The 18473-nt window shown below is 45.8% G+C and overlaps 1 protein-coding gene across 1 annotated transcript in view; it reads left to right on the top strand.

The window, feature by feature from the left end:
- Positions 1-17921, top strand: part of LAMA1 (laminin subunit alpha 1) — a 160176-nt gene extending 142255 nt beyond the window's left edge. Inside the window, exons 56-63 of the mRNA XM_029222204.1 lie at positions 4309-4444; positions 5722-5834; positions 9075-9264; positions 11143-11301; positions 11804-11957; positions 13223-13356; positions 15889-16111; positions 16731-17921. Of these exons, the coding sequence (XP_029078037.1) occupies positions 4309-4444; positions 5722-5834; positions 9075-9264; positions 11143-11301; positions 11804-11957; positions 13223-13356; positions 15889-16111; positions 16731-16891 (1270 nt within the window). The 3' untranslated portion in view covers positions 16892-17921. The remainder of the gene's footprint in view (positions 1-4308; positions 4445-5721; positions 5835-9074; positions 9265-11142; positions 11302-11803; positions 11958-13222; positions 13357-15888; positions 16112-16730) is intronic.
- The last annotated feature ends 552 nt before the right edge of the window (positions 17922-18473 follow it).

The raw sequence follows: 18473 nt of genomic DNA, 5'->3' as shown, positions 1-18473 counted from the left end.
TTTAGCCTCCATGTGTCTGTATTTTTTACGGATTTTTTCCTGTAATTGATATCTAGTCTCACAGCGTTGTAGTCAGAAAAGATACTTGATACGATTTCAGTTTTCTTAAATTTACCAAGGCTTGATTTGTGACCCAAGATATGATCTATCCTGGAGAGTGTTCCATGAGCACTAGAGAAAAATGTGTATTCTGTTGTTTTTGGATGGAGTGTCCTATAAATATCAATTAAGTCCATCTTGTTTAATGTATCATTTAAAGCTTGTGTTTCCTTATTGATTTTCATTTTGGATGATCTGTCCATTGGTGAAACTGGGGTGTTAAAGTCCCCTACTGTGATTGTGTTACTGTTGATTTCCCCTTTTATGGCTGTTAGTATTTGCCTTATGTATTGAGGTGCTCCTGTGTTGGGTGCATAAACATTTACAATTGTTATATCTTCTTCTTGGATCGATCCCTTGATCATTATGTAGTGTCCTTCTTTGTTTCTTGAAATAGTCTTTATTTTAAAGTCCATTTTGTCTGATATGAGAATTGCTACTCCAGCTTTCTTTTGATTTCCTTTTGCATGGAATACCTTTTTCCATCCCCTTACTTTCAGTCTGTATGTGTTCCTAGGTCTGAAGTGGGTCTCTTGTAGACAGCATATATACAGGTCTTGTTTTTGTATCTATTCAGCCAGTCTTTGTCTTTTGGCTGGAGCATTTAATCCATTTACATTTAAGGTAATTATCGATATTTATGTTCCTATTCCCATTTTCTTGTTTTGGGTTTGTTATTGTAGGTCTTTTCCTTCTCTTGTGTTTCCTGCCTAGAGAAGTTCCTTTAGCATTTGCTGTAAAGCTGGTTTGGTGGTGCTTAATTCTCTTAGTTTTTGCTTGTCTGTAAAGGTTTTAATTCTCCATCAAATCTGAATGAGATCCTTGGTGGGTAATCTTGGTTGTAGGTTTTTCCCTTTCATCACTTTAAATATGTCCTGCCACTCCCTTTTGGCTTGCAGAGATTCTGCTGAAAGATCAGCTGTTAACCTTTTGGGGATTCCCTTGTATGTTATTTGTTGTTTTTCCCTTGCTGCTTTTAATATTTTTTCTTTGTATTTAAGTTTTGATAGTTTGATTAATATGTGTCTTGGTGTGTTTCTCCTTGGATTTATCTTTGTATGGGACTCTCTGTGCTTCCTGGACTTAAGTATTTCCTTTCCCATATTAGGGAAGTTTTCAACTATAATCTCTTCACATATTTTCTCAGTCCCTTTCTTTTTCTCTTCTTCTTCTGGAACCCCTATAATTCGAATGTTGGTGCATTTAATGTTGTCCCAGAGGTCTCTGAGACTGTCCTCAATTCTGTTCATTGTTTCCTTATTCTGCTCTGTGGTAGTTACTTCCACTATTTATCTTCCAGGTCACTTATCCATTCTTCTGCCTCAGTTATTCTGCAACTGATTCCTTCTGGAGAATTTTTAATTTCATTTATTGCATTGTTCATCATTGTTTGTTTGCTCTTTAGTTCTTCTAGGTCCTTGTTAAACGTTTCTTGTATTTTCTCCATTCTGTTTCCAAGATTTTGGATCATCTTTACTATTGTTACTCTGAATTCTATTTCAGGTCAACTGTCTATTTCCTCTTCATTTGTTTGGTCTGGTGGGTTTTTACCTTGCTTCTTCATCTGTGTGTGTTTCTCTGTCTTCTCATTTTGCTTAACTTAATGTGTTTGGGGTCTCCTTTTCGCAGGCTGCAGGTTTGTAGTTCCTGTTGTTTTTGGTGTCTGCCCGCAGTGGCTAAGGTGGTTCAGTGGGTTGTGTAGACTTCCTGGTGGAGGCGAGTGGTGCCTGTGTTCTGGTGGATGAGGCTGGATCTTGTCTTTCTGGTGGGCAGGACTGCGTCCAGTGGTGTGTTTTGGGGTGTTTGTGACCTTATTATGATTTTAGGCAGCCTCTCTGCTAATGGATGGGGTTGTGTTCCTGTCTTGCTAGTTGTTTGGCATAGTGTGCCCAGCACAGTAGCTTGCTGGTCGTTGACTGGAGCTGGGTTTAGCGTTGAGGTGGAGATCTCTGGGAGAGCTTTTGCCGTTTGATATTACGTGCAGCTGGGAGGTCTCTGCTGGACAAATGTCCTGAACTTGGCTCTCCCTCCTCAGAGGCACAGGCCTGACATGTGGCCAGAGTACCAAGATGCTGTTAGCCCCATGGCTCAGAAGAAAAGGGAGAAAGAAAGAAAGGATAAAATGAAGTTGTTAAAATAAAAATTATTAAAAATTAAAAAATTAAAAAGTAGTAAAAGAAAAGAAACAAGAGGGCAACCAAACCAAAAAACAAATCCATCAGTGATAGCAATTGCTAAAAACTAAAAAAAAAAACAAAAACAAAATGGACAGACAGAACCTTAGGACAAATGGTAAAAGCAAAGCTGTACAGACAAAATCACACAAAGAAGCATACACATACACACTCACAAAAAGAGAAAAAAGAGGGCTTCCCTGGTGGCGCAGTGGTTGAGAGTCCGCCTGCCGATGCAGGGGACACGGGTTTGTGCCCTGGTCCGGGAAGATCCCACGTGCCGTGGAGCGGCTGGGCCCGTGAGCCATGGCCGCTGAGCCTGCGCGTCCGGAGCCTGTGCTCCGCAACGGGAGAGGCCACAGCAGTGAGAGGCCCACGTGCCACGAAAAAAAGAAAAAAATAGAGAAAAAGGAAAAAAAAATATATCTAGACATAAAAAAAGAAGAGAGCAATCAAATCAATTAACAAATCTACCAATGATAAACTCTAATTACTAAACTAAGATAAACATAAAACCAGAAACAAATTAGATGCAGGAAGCAAACCCCAAGTCTACAGTTGCTCCCAACGTCTACCACCTCAATTTTGGGATGATTGGTTGTCTATTCAGGTATTCCACAGATGCAGGTACATCAAGTTGATTGTGGAGCTTGAATCCGCTGCTTCTGAGGCTGCTGGGAGAGATTTCCCTTTCTCTTCTTTGTTCTCACAGCTCCCAGGGGCTCAGCTTTGGATTTGGCCCCGCCTCAGCGTGTATGTCGCCAGAGGGTGTCAGTTCCCCGCCCAGACAGGACGGGGTTAAAGGAGCCGCTGATGCGGGGGCTCTGGCTCACTCGGCTGGGGGGTGGGTAGGGAGGGGTACGGATGCGGGGCAAGCCTGCGGTGGCAGAGGCCAGCATAACATTGCAACAGCCTGATGTACGCCATGTGTTCTCCCGGGGAAGTTGTCCCTGGAACACGGGACCCTGATAGTGGTGGGCCGCACAGGCTCCTGGGAGGGGAGGTATGGAAAGTGACCTTCTTGTTCCTGAAAGCCGTGAGACTGGGAACCTGATAGGGCAGAAACATCTATGTACTACTGTTCACAGCCATGTCCTCAGAAAGTGCCAACAAAGGACGTGCAGACAGGGGACATGTTGTAGAGTAAAGGGACATATGACAAGGGTAGTTCACGACTTCCTGGCAAAGGGAAACTGAGAAAGAAGCCAGTGTTTCATGGAGGCTGCTGTGCAGCACTGTGGGAGCCACAGCCAGCTTCTTGCCCTGAGGCAGCCCAGCCAAGGCTGCAGGAGCAGGTGACAGCATTTGAGCCAACTCCTGAGGGACACTCAGGAATGGCCAGGTGGACACAGGGGGGGATGGGCTGCAGGGCGGGCAGACAGGGGGCTGCCATTTCAGGCAGAAGAATCAAACAAGACGATAGATAAGGGAGGTTATGTGGACTTCTAGTCACTGTGGGAGATGGTCAATTTGGTTACTCTGAGTATTAATGTTTGTTTGTTTTTTAAAAAGTCAGGTTTATTGAGGTATAATTTAAATACAGCAAAATTAACTCTTTTAGGTGTACAGTTTGATGAGCTTTGACAAATACATAGTTAGATAAATACTACACATTTGATTGCCATCACCCCAAAAAGTTTCCTTGTGTCCCTTTATAGTCAGTCATCTCCCACATGCTTAGTCCCTGGCAGCTGCTAATCTTATTTCTGTCTCTATAGTTTTGCCTTTCAGAATTGTAGTGTGTAGATTTTTTAAAAATTAATTTTTGGCTGCATTGGGTCTTTGTTGCTGCATGCGGGCTTTCTCTAGTTGCGGCAAGTGGGGGCTACTCTTCTATGCGGTGCGTGGGCTTCTCCTTGCAGTGGCTTCTCTTGTTGCGGAGCATGGGCTCTAGGTGTTCGGGCTTCAGTAGTTGTGGCACGCGTATATTAATGTTTTTTAATGGATTTTAAGTGTTCAATAATCACATGACCTTGGTTCATGGGTTGGTTTGTATTATCTCCATTAATTTTGAAAACACTTTGTTTGTATCTAGACTTTTGGATTTCACTAGTGCCACTGGCTATGAACACGTGGACTTGGACTCCTGCTTGCTCTCAAAACAGCCAAAGCTGGCTCTCCACGGAGAGGACGGCGAACTCCCGCCAGAGCCCCAGCCTTTACCAAGTCCAGTAAGAAGGGCTTTCTTTAATTCTATGGTTCAGGTCCAGTCAGAAAAAAAGAGCACCACCCAGAGGACATTAAAATGGGGACCTCATGATAAATCCACAGGAGCACACAGAGGGAAGAGCTGGGGCCGCCCAGGGAGCGAGTCTGAGCAGAGCGTCTCCCAGTGGGTGCTGGAGCACAGAGAAGACAGGCCCTGCCAGGGAGGCAGGAAGGAGGGAGAGACACGCAGCTTCTCCCATTCACCCTCTAGCCTCCCAGCACTGCCTTCCATTGGCTGGATGAACCAGCTGGAAGCCACTTTCCAAAGGAATCTGGGAGTTACAGGGTCACCCCTGTGATGAGAAGCAGGGGGGCAAGCAGGATGGCTCTCTGAGAAAACAGCATATCAGACATGGCAGAGTGTCCCGAGCTGCAAGCTCTAATGCTCGGGTGCGTCTTTTGGTTGCCACACAGCCAGCTTTGAGGCAGAGGCTTTATAAGGACTCAGTATCACTTTGGATTTAGTCAGAAACATGAAAATAAGTATTTATATAGGCCATCGTACATATCGTTGCTTTAAAAAAAAAGATTTGATTCATCTAGGAAAAGCCAGTTTGACCAAGTATTTTTAACAGCAGCCATTGTTAGTTTTCACTTTTCTTTCCCTTTTCTGATTACTTCCTTGGTTGAAAGTTTACACTCTGATTTAGATGGCACAATCACACAAAAGCAGTACCTTGCAAGCAGGGCCCATCTTTGAGTTCAGGACAGTCGTTTTGGTAGCATCTGTCCACCGACCTGGAAAACTGAGTCTAAGGCCTCACTTGGTCCGGAGTCAGGGCACCTGCCCCTCCAGCCCAGCTCCTCCTGGCTGCACCCGCTCCTGTCTGGGTGGAACTGGCTCGGCCTGTCACCTGTGGGCACTTACAGCTGCCTGGTGCTTGTGAGGCAGGTGCTCCTGTAACCGCTGACATCCTCAGGCCCTCCCCAGAGCAGGGGTTTCAGGGGCACAGGGGCGCAGAGCAAGGCCTTTGCCCCTTAGGCCTGATGAAAATTCATGGGAATTTAGGTGAACTTGAGTGGGGCTGAGGTGAAAAAAACTCTAATTGCCTTCTCAGAGAGATAAAGAAAGGGATTGTGTAGTAAACTGTTCGAAGCAAAAGTAAAATCGGTGCTGTCTGTTTGTGTTGCTGGTGCTCTGACACAGTTGCTTCTGAGATGTTTCCCTCGTGGAAAAACGCATCAGTGTTAGTGGGGGTCTTGGTCGTGTGTGGCTGAGAACCATGTGCATGTCTTACAGGAATTGTGTGTCGTGGACAGAGCCCCGGAGTACGTCCCCAACGCCCACCAGTTCGGCCTCGCAGGAGGCAGCCACTTGGTGCTGCCCTTTAATCAGCTGGCTGTCAGAAAGAGGTAGGCATTGCTCTAACGTCCTCATGAGTTATCTCACTGCTAGATGAGTCCAGGACGTATTCTTCAGCAATGGGTCTTTTCTAGAAGAAGCTTCTTGTGTTTCACCATGGAGTGTTCAACTTGCCACCATAGGGCAGCAGTGAGAAGGCAAAGAGGGGAAGGCAGCCTCTGTGGACCTCAGATGCTTAAACGTGATTAAGTGGGGTGCTGTGGTTTGTCTTTACCCCATCTTGATGATGGCTGGTTGCTGCCTGTCTGTGTGTATGTAGGAAAGCACGTAGGTATCTAAATCCCCCTTCCTTCTGGAATCCCAGGTTCTCTGGATCTATCATCTGGCCTTTGAACCCCATTCTACAGTAAGCATTCACTAATCTGATGAAACTGCCTACCCAAACTTTCACTGTGCCCCCAAATTCCTGATGCCACACCCACACCAGTCTGCACGTTCCCCCGGCCCTCACACATGCCTGTCCCAGGTACCCTTCTCTGTTCAGTGAAAGCGGCTCCCAGGGATCTCATGACCGAGGACCCACAGTCCTCCCCGCTCTTCCTGTGGCTCAGCCCTGAGGTCCGCACCTTCAGGCCTGCCATGCTCTTGTGCCTCTGCCGTGTCATCTGAGCTCACCGCCCCAGTACACATCTCGGCTCAGCGTCTTCTCTTTGCAGCCCCTGCCATCGTTTGTTCCCCATGAGTTCAGCAGCCACCCAGCACCTCATCTTTGAGGTCCTCTGGCTTAGATATGTGTTTTCGTCCTTCCCTCTGAGCCACCCTCTCCCATGCTCACACCCTTGAGTACTACATAAGTACCCACCCTACCTCCACAACCTCTACCTTAAGCATCCTACTAAACCCTCTTCCTCCTCCTTACTTCCGGCTCCAGCAGTCCCTCAACTGCATCAAGACCCCTGAGCCCTCATGCTTTCTCAGCATCATCACCCTTTTTCTGTCTCCCACAGCACAGTTTACCCCCTTACCCAGATAGGTTTGATGCCTTTATTACAGGTGTTCCTCTGCAAACTCCCTTAACCCTCTCATCTCTTCACTGTGACCCCAGGTAAAGCCCATACGGGGCCTGATCCATGCCAGAACCCGAGCTGGTAGTCAGGGCTGCAGAGATGCATCTCTTTTTCCTACCTGGTTTGACTTTAAAGCTGTGGCCACAGATCTCAGATGGAACCTCCAAACTCCAAATGTATGGGGAGCCAGTATACGTCTCTAATACATTCACTTTTATTTTTCGTAGCTTCTTCTCTTCTTTCAAAACTCTATGCATCCCCACAGCTCCCTTCATGCCCCAGCTGCTGTCTTGCGTCACTGAGAAGAAAGAGCCCGTTCTGTCCACCATCAGAAGGAGCACCCTGCCTCTGTCCCCCCGCCCCTCCCCTGCCACATGGAGGAAGGGTTCTTGTCTTGCCCACTGGAGCCGTCACCCCTCCTCCCAGGATACGGGCAGCATCCATTTCTCCCTCTTTCATACCTGATCCTGTCAGCACACAGAATCACTTCCATCACCCCGTCATCAGGGAGACCAAGGAGCAAACACTTGTACCAGAGACCATCTCGGTATTTTACACACAAACCCCAACTTAGTCCTCATAATTATCCTGTGAGGAGGGTATTATCTTCATTTTATAGACCAGGAAATTGAGGCACCTGCTCAGACTCCTACCCAGGTGCTTGTGACCACTGCGCCGACTTCCTCTCTAGGAGTTCCTAACTTTTAAAACAGAAATGCTCTGGTACATTGCACACCCCAGCCCACCCCACTCAATATCCCGGCTCTGCTTCACAGTGGAACGTCTTGGAAGAGTTGCCTTACGTGGCTGTCTGTCTTTCCCCGCCTCCCCTTCCCTCCTCTCCCCACCTGGTCAGCCTCGCCTCGCTCCTCGCCAGGTCATCGGAGCCCTGCTGCGGCCACGTCCGTGCGTGGTGGTGCCGCCCCCTCCAGGCGCTCAGCGGCACCAGCGCCCCGGGCCCCTCTGCGTCCTTCGCAGCCGAGGCGCCACGCTCCCCTCACCCCTGCCCCGCCCGCTGCTCAGTCTCCTCCTCTGGCTCCTCTGCTATCAGAGGGGGCAGCGCCCCTCCCGCCTCCCCTCCACGGCGCCTTCTGTGTTCCAGTGGCTGTGAAATGCCATCTATTCGCACCAGCACCCACATCACTAGCTCTGAGCTCCACCCAGAACTCGGGCTGTACACCCAACCACCTGGACATCTCCACGTGGATGGGGACAGGCCTCTCAGCCTCAGTGCACCCAGAGAGAATTCACCGTCTCCCCGAAACCTGCATTTCTGTAGGCGTCACCACCATTCACCTGGCTGCCCAAGGCCCACACCTAGAGCTTGTTCCTTCCCTTGCTCTCCAAATTTAGTCCCTTAGCAAGTCCTGAGGCTTCTTCATCCAGAACATTTCATGTGTTACTTCACCTCCTCCGCGTCCCCCCCCCGCCCCCGGCCACCCTGGTCTGAGCCCCAATCTGGCCTCTGTGGACTCTTGTAACAGCTGCCAGCCTGACACCTGCTGTCACCCTGGCCCCATCTGATTTGCTTTTCACATCACAGGTTCTTTTTAATATATAAATCCAGCCATGCCCATCCCCCTTCTTAAAACCCTCCCGTGACTTCCCACTGCACTTACACTGAAATCTGCCACGCTCTCCTTCCCCTGTCCCCTTGTGCCTCAGTGACCCTGTGCTCCCTTCTGTGGGAAGACACCCAGACGAAACCTTCCTCCACCCCTATGTGGTGCCGTCTCCCACATGGCCCCCTTGGGGATTGCTGGCTGACCACCAGAATCAACCGGTTGTTTTCACATACTCTGCACTGTCTGAAAATGAAATGCAGGCCTTTCCTGCAGAGGTTTGTGGGGCTTCCTCCTGTCTTTCATTCAGATCTCAGAAATAACCATCTTTCAGAGTTGCCTGCCCTGACTACTTAATGTAGCCACCACTTGGGCCTTCACATGCCCCAGTTTTAACCCTCTGATATATTTCTGGTATTAGTTTCAGCGGGGAAGGGACCTTCCTCGGTTCACTGCTTGATCCTCTGCTCCTACAACCGTTCCTGGCAGGTGGAGGTACACAGTAACCATGAGTTGAATGAATGGATAATAAGTAAATGAAGGGATGAATGACCTGAGATGTTAAATATAAATGTTGAAACACTTATTGGGGTCTCTCTTTGAGGTTAAAGAGTAAAAGTGAAAGCATATTCCTGAGAGCTGAGCTCTTGCTTCCCTCCAGGCTCTTGGTCCAGCTAAGCATCCGAACGTTCGCCTCCAGTGGCCTGGTTTACTACATGGCTCATCAGAACCAGGTTGACTACGCCACGCTCCAGCTGCACGGGGGCCGCCTCCACTTCATGTTCGATCTTGGGAAGGGCAGGACAAAAGTCTCGCACCCTGCGCTGCTCAGTGATGGCCAGTGGCACACGGTACGCTCTCAGGAAGCTGTGATCACTCGTTGTGAGTTTTGCTCCACGTGTCCCTAGTGTCCACTCCATTTCACAGTAGTGGGATCATCCCCTTTGATTTCCAGCTTGCTTTGTGTCTGACATCTGCCCCATAGAATGTAAACTCCTTGCAGGCAGGGACCTTTTCTGCTTCTGGAAATATCCCCAGGGCCTCACTCAGTGCCTGACACTTAGTAGGCACTCAGCAAACATTGGTAAATGAACAAAAGGCACCAGAAATGTCCTTGGCTTGACGAGAAGTAAATCAAGCCCAGGGTGGCATGAATGGGCCAAACCTGACATCATGGCATTTGTGTTCTTGTGACTAGGACTCTGGAGCATGCTGTATTCTTTTTTTTTTTTTAATTTAATTTTTTTTTTTCTATACAGCAGGTTATTATCTATTTTATACATATCAGTGTATACACGTCAATCCCAATCGCCCAATTCATCACACCACCCCCTGCCCCGATCCCCACCACTTTCCCCCCTTGGTGTCCATACGTTTGTTCTCTACATCTGTGTCTCAATTTCTGCCCTGCAAACCTGTTCATCTATACCATTTCTCTAGGTTCCACATATATGCGTTAATATACAATATTTGTTTTTCTCTTTCTGACTTACTTCACTCTGTATGACAGTCCCTAGATTCATCCATGTTTCTACAAATGACCCAGTTTTGTTCCTTTTTATAGCTGAGTAATATTCTGTTGTATATATGCACCACATCTTCTTTATCCATTCGTCTGTCGATGGGCATTTAGGTTGCTTCCATGACCTGGCTATTGTAAATAGTGCTGCAATGAACATTGGGGTGCATGTGTCTTTCTGAATTATGGTTTTTTCAGGGTATATGCCCAGTAGTGGGATTGCTGGGTCATATGGTAATTCTATTTTTAGTTTTTTAAGGAACCTCCATACTGTTCTCCATAGTGGCTGTATCAATTCACATTCCCACCAACAGTGCAAGAGGGTTCCCTTTTCTCCACACCCTCTCCAGCATTTGCTGTTTGTAGATTTTCTGATGATGCCCATTCTAACTGGTGTGAGGTGATACCTCATTGTAGTTTTGATGTGCATTTCTCTAATAATTAGTGATGATGAGCAGCTTTTCATGTGCCTCTTGGCCATCTGTATGTCTTCTTTGGAGAAATGTCTTTTTAGGTCTTCTGCCCATTTTTGGATTGGGTTGTTTTTTTAATACTGAGCTGCATGAGCTGTTTATATATTTTGGAGATTAATCCTTTGTCTGTTGATTCATTTGCAAATATTTTCTCCTATTCTGAGGGTTATCTTTTCGTCTTGTTTATGGTTTCCTTTGCTGTGCAAAAGCTTTGAAGTTTCATTAGGTCCCATTTGTTTATTTTTGTTTTTATTTCCATTACTCTAGGAGGTGGATCAAAAAAGATCTTGCTGTGATTTATGTCAGAGTGTGCTTCCTATGTGTTCCTCTAAGAGTTTTATAGTGTCTGGTCTTACATTTAGGTCTCTAATCCATTTTGAGTTTATTTTTGTGTATGGTGTTAGGGAGTGTTCTAATTTCATTCTTTTACATGTAGCTGTCCAGCTTTCCCAGCACCACTTATTGAAGAAGCTGTCTTTTCTCCATTGTATATCCTTGCCTCCATTGTCATAGACTAGTTGCCCATAGGTGCGTGGGTTTATCTCTGGGCTTTCTATACTGTCCCATTGATCTATATTTCTGTTTGGAGCATGCTGTGTTCTAACCAGCTCCAGGCTCAGCCTCCTCTCAACACCAACTGTGTGAAAACCTGAGCCATACCTTTAGGATTTCATTCAGGTTATTACTGCTATTTCTCAGATTCCTTAGAAATTATGCATGTTTTCACATCGCTCTAGGTCAAGACAGAGTACTTTAAAAGGAAGGGCTTCATGACAGTTGATGGCCAGGAATCGCCCATGGTGACCACGGCGGGAGATGCTACCACGTTGGATGTGGAAGGAAAGTTGTACCTAGGAGGCCTTCCCTCCGAGTACAGGGCCAGGAACATTGGAAATGTAAGCAGCATTTTCTCTCTGGGCCCATTTTGCCTTTACTGTGGTTGTGTTTGTTTTGTGGAGGAATATGTTTATGTTTAAATTATCTTGTTTGCGCCCAGGGCTTGGCTGCAAGATGCAAGCCTTTCAATCCACATTCCTAGATTGTGTGTTGGAGCTCCTCCTTGAAGCCCAACCAGCCTTCCTGCTGGTTAGTTAACAAACAGTTCCCTTTCTACAGCCACTTAGCCCCAGTACAGTGCAGGAAAGTCTGGCAAATTTGTATTTGCAGATTAGAAAACCCCACATTTTTAATTTCCACAATATTTACTCAAAATAATATAAAACCCTTTTACTACATTATAGTAACTTTAAGTTAGACATTCATGTGAAGTACTGTGGCAATTAGATTTTTAAAACAGAAAGGCAGTATTTTAATGTGTTTTGTTGACGTGTAGGGAAAATTTGTGCTTGCCCTTCTCACTGTCCTCACCATCATCTACTCCTGCATCATTTGGCTTAGATCACCCACAGCATCCCCGCTTGCATTGGGGAGGTGAGAGTGAACAGCAAACAGCTGGACGAGGACAGCCCAGTGTCTGCATTTGCAGTAAACAGGTGCTATGCAGCAGCCCAGGAAGGAACTTTCTTTGAAGGAAGTGGGTATGCAGCCCTTGGTATGTATAATCAACAATCTCGAAAGAAATCTCTGCGACGCACCTGCACTCCTAAGATGATATGGGTCCAAGAACTATATGATAGGACAGGACCCACTGCACAAGCTGCAGCAAGATCATGTTTCGTGAAATGTTCTAGCGTATTCTGGCTTCTCAGCTTCTAGCATAAAAGCCTTCTCACCTCTTGTGCTATCCAGGTGGCTTCCTCCCACCAGGGGTGGTGCCACTCCAGACGGAGTGCAACATGTGGTGCTGGTTTCATCTGTACTTTCCCCAAATTTACATAAGGCATACTTTCCCTGTCCAAGTTAATTAGGACCTTTGAATTCAAAATCAGTAGCATAAAATGTCTGGACAAGCCAGCCAAATGTGAGTCAGATTTGATGAAGAAATTAACCCCATTTAGGTTGTTGAAATATTAATCAGTTGTAAGTAGAGGAATGTAAATCTCTAAAATGCCTTAGAATGTAAAGTCCTCAAGGCTTGGAACTAGCCCTTGTAATATATCTTACATTCTCTCCCCATTTTAGATGCTTGATTTGCTGGTTAACTTCCTGTTTGCACTCAGAACCGTGCTTTTCTGGCCCCATTCTTCTTTCTATCACAGAGAACTAATTTCTGGGCTCCTTTGCCCTGGCTTCCAGGAAGGCTCTAGTGGAAGACTGAGGTTGGGAGGGAGGAGGGGAAAGCCAGCAGGCTTCCTTCCTTCACTCTGTGCTTCCAAGATCTAGTAGCACCACCTTCTCCCATTTTTCCTTCAGCCCTGGGCACGGTAACAACTGCCTGCTATTGCTAATATCCCTAACCTATCTCAGCTTTTTTATCACCTGAATGAAAAATTCATTCAATTAAAAAAAAAGCCTAGTGTGGACTCCGACTAATATACTCAGCAAATAATGACTTACCCAGTAAGTAGATATTGGGAAAATAAAGTGCATTCTTCCTGGATAAATGATGATGGAGTTACATGGATCAAATCCCTTGTGATTTTTTTTACCCACATGGCTGTAGCTGGGAGGATGTGCCTACCTCAGCTCTAGTCAGCTTCATCCTACAGAGATGCAAGCTGAGGCTCGGGGGTTGGAAATGACTTGCTGGTGGGGGTGGAGCCGGATTCAGAGAAAGAGGTGGAGCCAGCTCTCCTGACCCTCATCAGGAGCCCAAATGCACAGCCAGCCAGCCCAGCCTGAGGCCATTCTGAGCCTGGGCCTTCCTGGGCAGGGCCAGGCCTCACCACCAACTGGGGATCTTCCTTGGTTTTTCAGTCAAAGAAGGCTACAAAGTACGATCAGATGTGAACATCACGCTGGAGTTTCGTACCTCCTCAGAGAATGGTGTCCTCCTGGGGATCAGCAGTGCCAAAGTGGATGCCATCGGATTAGAGATTGTAAATGGCAAGGTGGGTGCTGAATCTGGATGGGGTCCCCCCGCCTCACCCCAGTGTCAGAGACAGAGCAGTTAAGAAACAGTAGACATATCTAGAACCAAATTTCCAATTATTCACTTTAGTGGAATGGAGAAAAGGCTGATTAATATTTAAAAATAGATAATCCTAAAAAAGCTTTTTAAAAATAATTTTTTGGGCTTCCCTGATGGCGCAGTGGTTGAGAGTCCACCTGCCGATGCAAGGGACACGGGTTCGTGACCCGGTCCGGGAAGATCCCACATGCTGTGGAGCGGCTGGGCTCGTGAGCCATGGCCACTGAGCCTGCGCGTCCAGAGCCTGTACTCCGCAACGGGAGAGGCCACAACAGTGAGAGGCCCGCATACCCGCCCCCCCCCCAAAATTTATATTTTTGAAATTAAATGTAAAGCAGAACTGCAACTACAATACAAAAAACTTTTTTTTCCCTGAAAACCATCTGAAAGTAAGTTACCAACCTAATGCCCCACTCTCCCTAATATTGGTTAACTTTTTATTTGGAAATTATTATAGATGATAGAAGCTGCAATGTAATGTACAGGGAGGTCCTGTACACCTAGGTTTCTCCAGGGTTAGCATCCTGCATAACTAGTACATCAAATCTATGAAACTGACATTGGCTCAATCCACAGGTTATTCAGTTACGCTAGTTATACGTGTTTACGAGAGTGTGTGTAGCTCTTCACAGTTTTATCACACGTGTAGCTTCATGTAACCACCACAATCAGGACAGTGGTACCATTACCACAAGGCTCCCTCAAGCCACCACCTTCATATCCACGCCGCTCTCTCCCTGCATCCCTCACCCACCCCTGGCAACCACTGATCTGCTTTCTGTCGCTCTGATTGTTATTTCACAACTGTTACATAAATTAAATCATGTAGTATGTATTCTCTTGAGATTGGCTTTTTACACTCTGTCTCATTTCCTGGCAGTTCATCCAGGTTTGTTGTGAATCTCGAAGACAATTCATTTCTTTTTATTGCAGAGTATTCCATAAGATGGATGCACAACAGTCTAATTTTTTTAATACAAAAACATAATTGTTTTCTATAACTTCCTTATCCCCAGAGAGCCAGATGAGAACTTGGGAAGGTCTGCTATACCACTCATCAGACATGGGGAGTCAAGGTGGTGGTCTCTCGGGTCCTCTCTCTCCCTAATGCACTTTTACTGCACTGTGGTTAACTCATGTTGTTGTGGGACTATGATGCTTGACTCTTCCTGAGCTACTTACTGCCTCCTAGAAGGCAAGGAACAAGTCTCTTGATTCTCCCAAACTTATTAGCTTGTTTCTCACATTTCCCTGCTTACTCCCCACTGGGACTTTGGCCCCTAGGATATCCTAGAATGGGGGTGGGGAGGATATAAATAAAGTCACAAGTCCTTCACCTCTTCTTCCCTTTTATGTCATCTTCATGTTGAAACAAAAGTGCCTTTACATCCTATTGCTGACGCTCTGCATAGCCAACATCTTTTCTTCGCTGTACTTCAAAAGAATTTTGAAAATTTTTTTATCCATTTGTACATTTAAAATTTTTAAATTTTATTTATTTATTTTTGGCTGTGTTGGGTCTTTGTTGCGTGCAGGCTTTCTCTAGTTGTGGCGAGTGGGGGCTACTCCTTGCTGCCGTGTGCGGGTTTCTCATTGCGGTGGCTTCTCTTGTTGTGGAGCACGGGCTCCAGGCGCGTGGGCTTCAGTAGCTGTGGCTCACAGGCTCTAGAGCACAGGCTCAGTAGTTGCATCTCACGGGCTTAGTTACTCCGTGGCATGTGGGATCTTTCCAGACCAGAGCTCGAATCTGCATCCCCCGCCTTGGCAGGCAGATTCTTAACCACTGTGCCACCAGGGAAGCCCCATTTGCACATTTTTATGTGACATCTGAAAAATGTTATAAGTGTAACAGTTGCAAAAATGTATTGTATATTTTATTGTTCTTTTAAAAATATTTCTGGTGGTTGCCTAAGTCTTTACAGTGTATCTCTTTAATTTGTCACAGTCTACCTTGAAATGAGTAGCTTCACATATAGCATAAGAACCTTACAACAGGATAGTCACAATTCTTCCCTCTCACCTTCTGCAGGTCTCCAATTTTTTGTGCTACCACTTGCTGTAGTAGAGCATCTATGGTTTGTCAGAAGGGAGTTAGTAAATGTTCCTTCACAGGTGCTATAGCAACTTCTAGGAACCGACACCCTCAGTAAACCCATGCCCTCCTGTTGTGCTGAAAATGAGGCACTGATCTGAGGATGCAATGCTAAGATCGTGGCTCAGGCTTGTTCCCATGGAGGTGGCCATTTTCCATTCTGAAACCTCAGGAATAGGATAGCATCAGAATTCTTAAGAGGCTATTTTTCAAAACCATTGTTTGTTTTTCATAGTTAGCCCTCCTTTTTAGAAGAATGCTCTGATGTTTTCCACTCCAAGAACATTATGTGAATGGACTGGGTTCCTTAAATAGGGAAAAATTCACCAAGATATTTGCTTGTGTCTGTTGTTTGTTTAGCTCTTGTTTCACGTTAACAATGGTGCTGGTAGGATAACAGCCACATACGAACCCAGTGCTCCCAATACTCTCTGTGATGGAAAATGGCACACACTTCAGGCAAACAAAAGCAAACATCGCGTGGTTCTTATTGTCGATGGGAATGCAGTTCGAGCTGAAAGTCTACACACCCAGTCTACCTCTGCTGACACCAACAATCCCATTTATGTTGGTGGCTATCCTGGTGCGTATGTCGTCTGCTCTGCTCATTCACTTTTGAGGGGCATTGCCACTGGGGAAAGTCTTAGTTCTTAGTTCATGTGGATATAGAATAGGGATGAAGAAAAATACATGGCTTGGGTGACAAATCCTTTACCATTTTAGAAAGTCTATTTCAAATTCCTAGGAATTCTTGGAAAAATTAAAATAATCTACGCATATAAGGTAATCACTAAGACTCTGAGAACATCAGATGTGATGTACGGGAAGCTGGATGACTTCACCGAGAAACATCTTCTCAGATGACCCCCAAGTTGGGAATCATTTTAGGGGTCAGTAATCATTTTAGAGGACAAACGTGTCTTATCCTCTCACATCGATTTTTGGATTCAAATTATGCATTTTAGATGTTCCAAGTAATTGATACAAACGTTAATAAAATAAAAATCCCTTTTATGACTTTTTAAGTCACTGTACCTTAACATTGTTTATTAATAGTTTTCTATGAATTCTGCTATCACTGAAGCCACTTACGTAGAAAAATATTCTTCTAATTTTGATCTGGAAACCACAAGAAGTTATTTTTGTTCCTACTGTGCTACCTATGCAAAATTTAACACTATCTTCTCTTCTTTCCTAAACAGCTGATGTAAAGCAAAACTGCCTGAGCAGCCAGACCTCCTTCCGGGGCTGTTTGCGAAAACTCACTCTAATTAAGGGCCCACAAGTGCAATCCTATGACTTCAGCACAGCTTTTGACCTACAAGGAGTTTTCCCTCATTCCTGTCCTGGGACTGAGTCCTGAACTTTGGGGAACTCCTCAGTTGGGAATCATCATTTATATTTTGAGGAAAATTATTTGGTGAATTAAAACCTTTACAGTTCAGATTTCATTTCCAACTCAGGTTAAATGTTTCCAGAGAGAAATTTTTTGTTTATGTCAAACTAAAACCACATGTACAACAAATACCTCTATTAAATAGTTTAAAATGTAAATTGAATTCACTGGCTCTTTCTTTAAAGTTTTTTAAGTGAAACTTTTAAAATGTTGAATATTCTATTGATTACTTGACAGTATTTCATGTTCTGCATTTTGAGCTTTTAAAAAATAAAATATCACTATACACGATAATAGATTAGAGCAGAGTATGAATACTTTCATTTCTTTATCAAGATTTTAAGCTCCAGTTCCTACAAAGAACATGTATTCAATAATACTACTGGGTACGTTCCAGCTGAGGGCACCAGCTGTTTGCCCCAAAAAGCACTTTAAACAGACTCCAGCAAGTCACAGGCAAAGGGAACACAGGAAGAAGGCAGAGCCTCCTCTAGATATATCCTTGTTTGGTAAGGACCTAACCTAACAAGAGTATTTTGCAAGACAAAAGAAAACAAAAAAGTGGCATCATAACTAGTTAGCTCTTCTTTTACTGTTAATTTTATTTTCACTCCTTGGGATGAGACAGTTTTCCTTGATCAGCTACTTTTTCTGGGAGAATGTGTGTAAATTCCAGAAGAAGGAAAATTTTAAAGCCATAAATATATTTTAACGAACTAAGCAGTTTTAAACTAAGATCTCTGAAGGATCATTTAATTCCCTGCAAATATAATTTAGTTTTGCTCTGCAGCTGTGGCTGGAGTCAAAATGGCTACTGGCTGGGAAGATGGCGGAAGAGTAAGACGCGGAGATCACCTTCCTCCCCACAGATACACCAGAAATACATCTACACGTGGAACAACTCCTACAGAACACCTACTGAACGCTGGCAGAAGACCTCAGACCTCCCAAAAGGCAAGAAACCCCCCACGTACCTGGGTAGGGCAAAAGAAAAAAGACAAAAGAATAGGGACGGCACCTGCACCAGTGGGAGGGAGCTGTGGAGGAGGAAAGCTTTCCACACACTAGGAAGCCCCTTCGCGGGCAGAGACTGCGGGAGGCGGAGGGGGGAGCTAAGAAGCCGCGGAGGAGAGCACAGCAACAGGGGTGCGGAGGGCAAAGCGGGGAGATTCCCGCACAGAGGATCGGTGCCGACCGGCACTCACCAGCCTGAGAGGCTTGTCTGCCCACCCGCCGGGGCGGGCGGGGCTGGGAGCTGAGGCTTGGGTTTCGGTCGGAGCGCAGGGAGAGGACTGGGGTTGGCGGCTTGAACATAGCCTGAAGGGGTTAGGGCACCATGGCTAGCCGGGAGGGAGTCCGGGTAAAAGTCTGCACCTGCCGAAGAGGCAAGAGACTTTTTCTGCCCTCTTTGTTTCCTGGTGCGCGAGGAGACGGGCTTAAGAGCACTGTTTAAAGGAACTCCAGAGACGGGCGCGAGCCACGTCTAAAAGCGCGAACCCCAGAGACAGGCGCGAGCCGCGGCTAAAAGCGTGGACCCCAACGACGGGCG

This window comes from Monodon monoceros, unplaced genomic scaffold (genome assembly GCF_005190385.1).
Source record: "Monodon monoceros isolate NGI ecotype Baffin Bay Population unplaced genomic scaffold, NGI_Narwhal_1 Super_Scaffold_1, whole genome shotgun sequence".
Classification (NCBI taxonomy): Eukaryota; Metazoa; Chordata; class Mammalia; order Artiodactyla; family Monodontidae; genus Monodon; species Monodon monoceros.
Note: the sequence above shows the minus strand (reverse complement) of the source record. Positions and strands in the feature narration are given on the sequence as shown.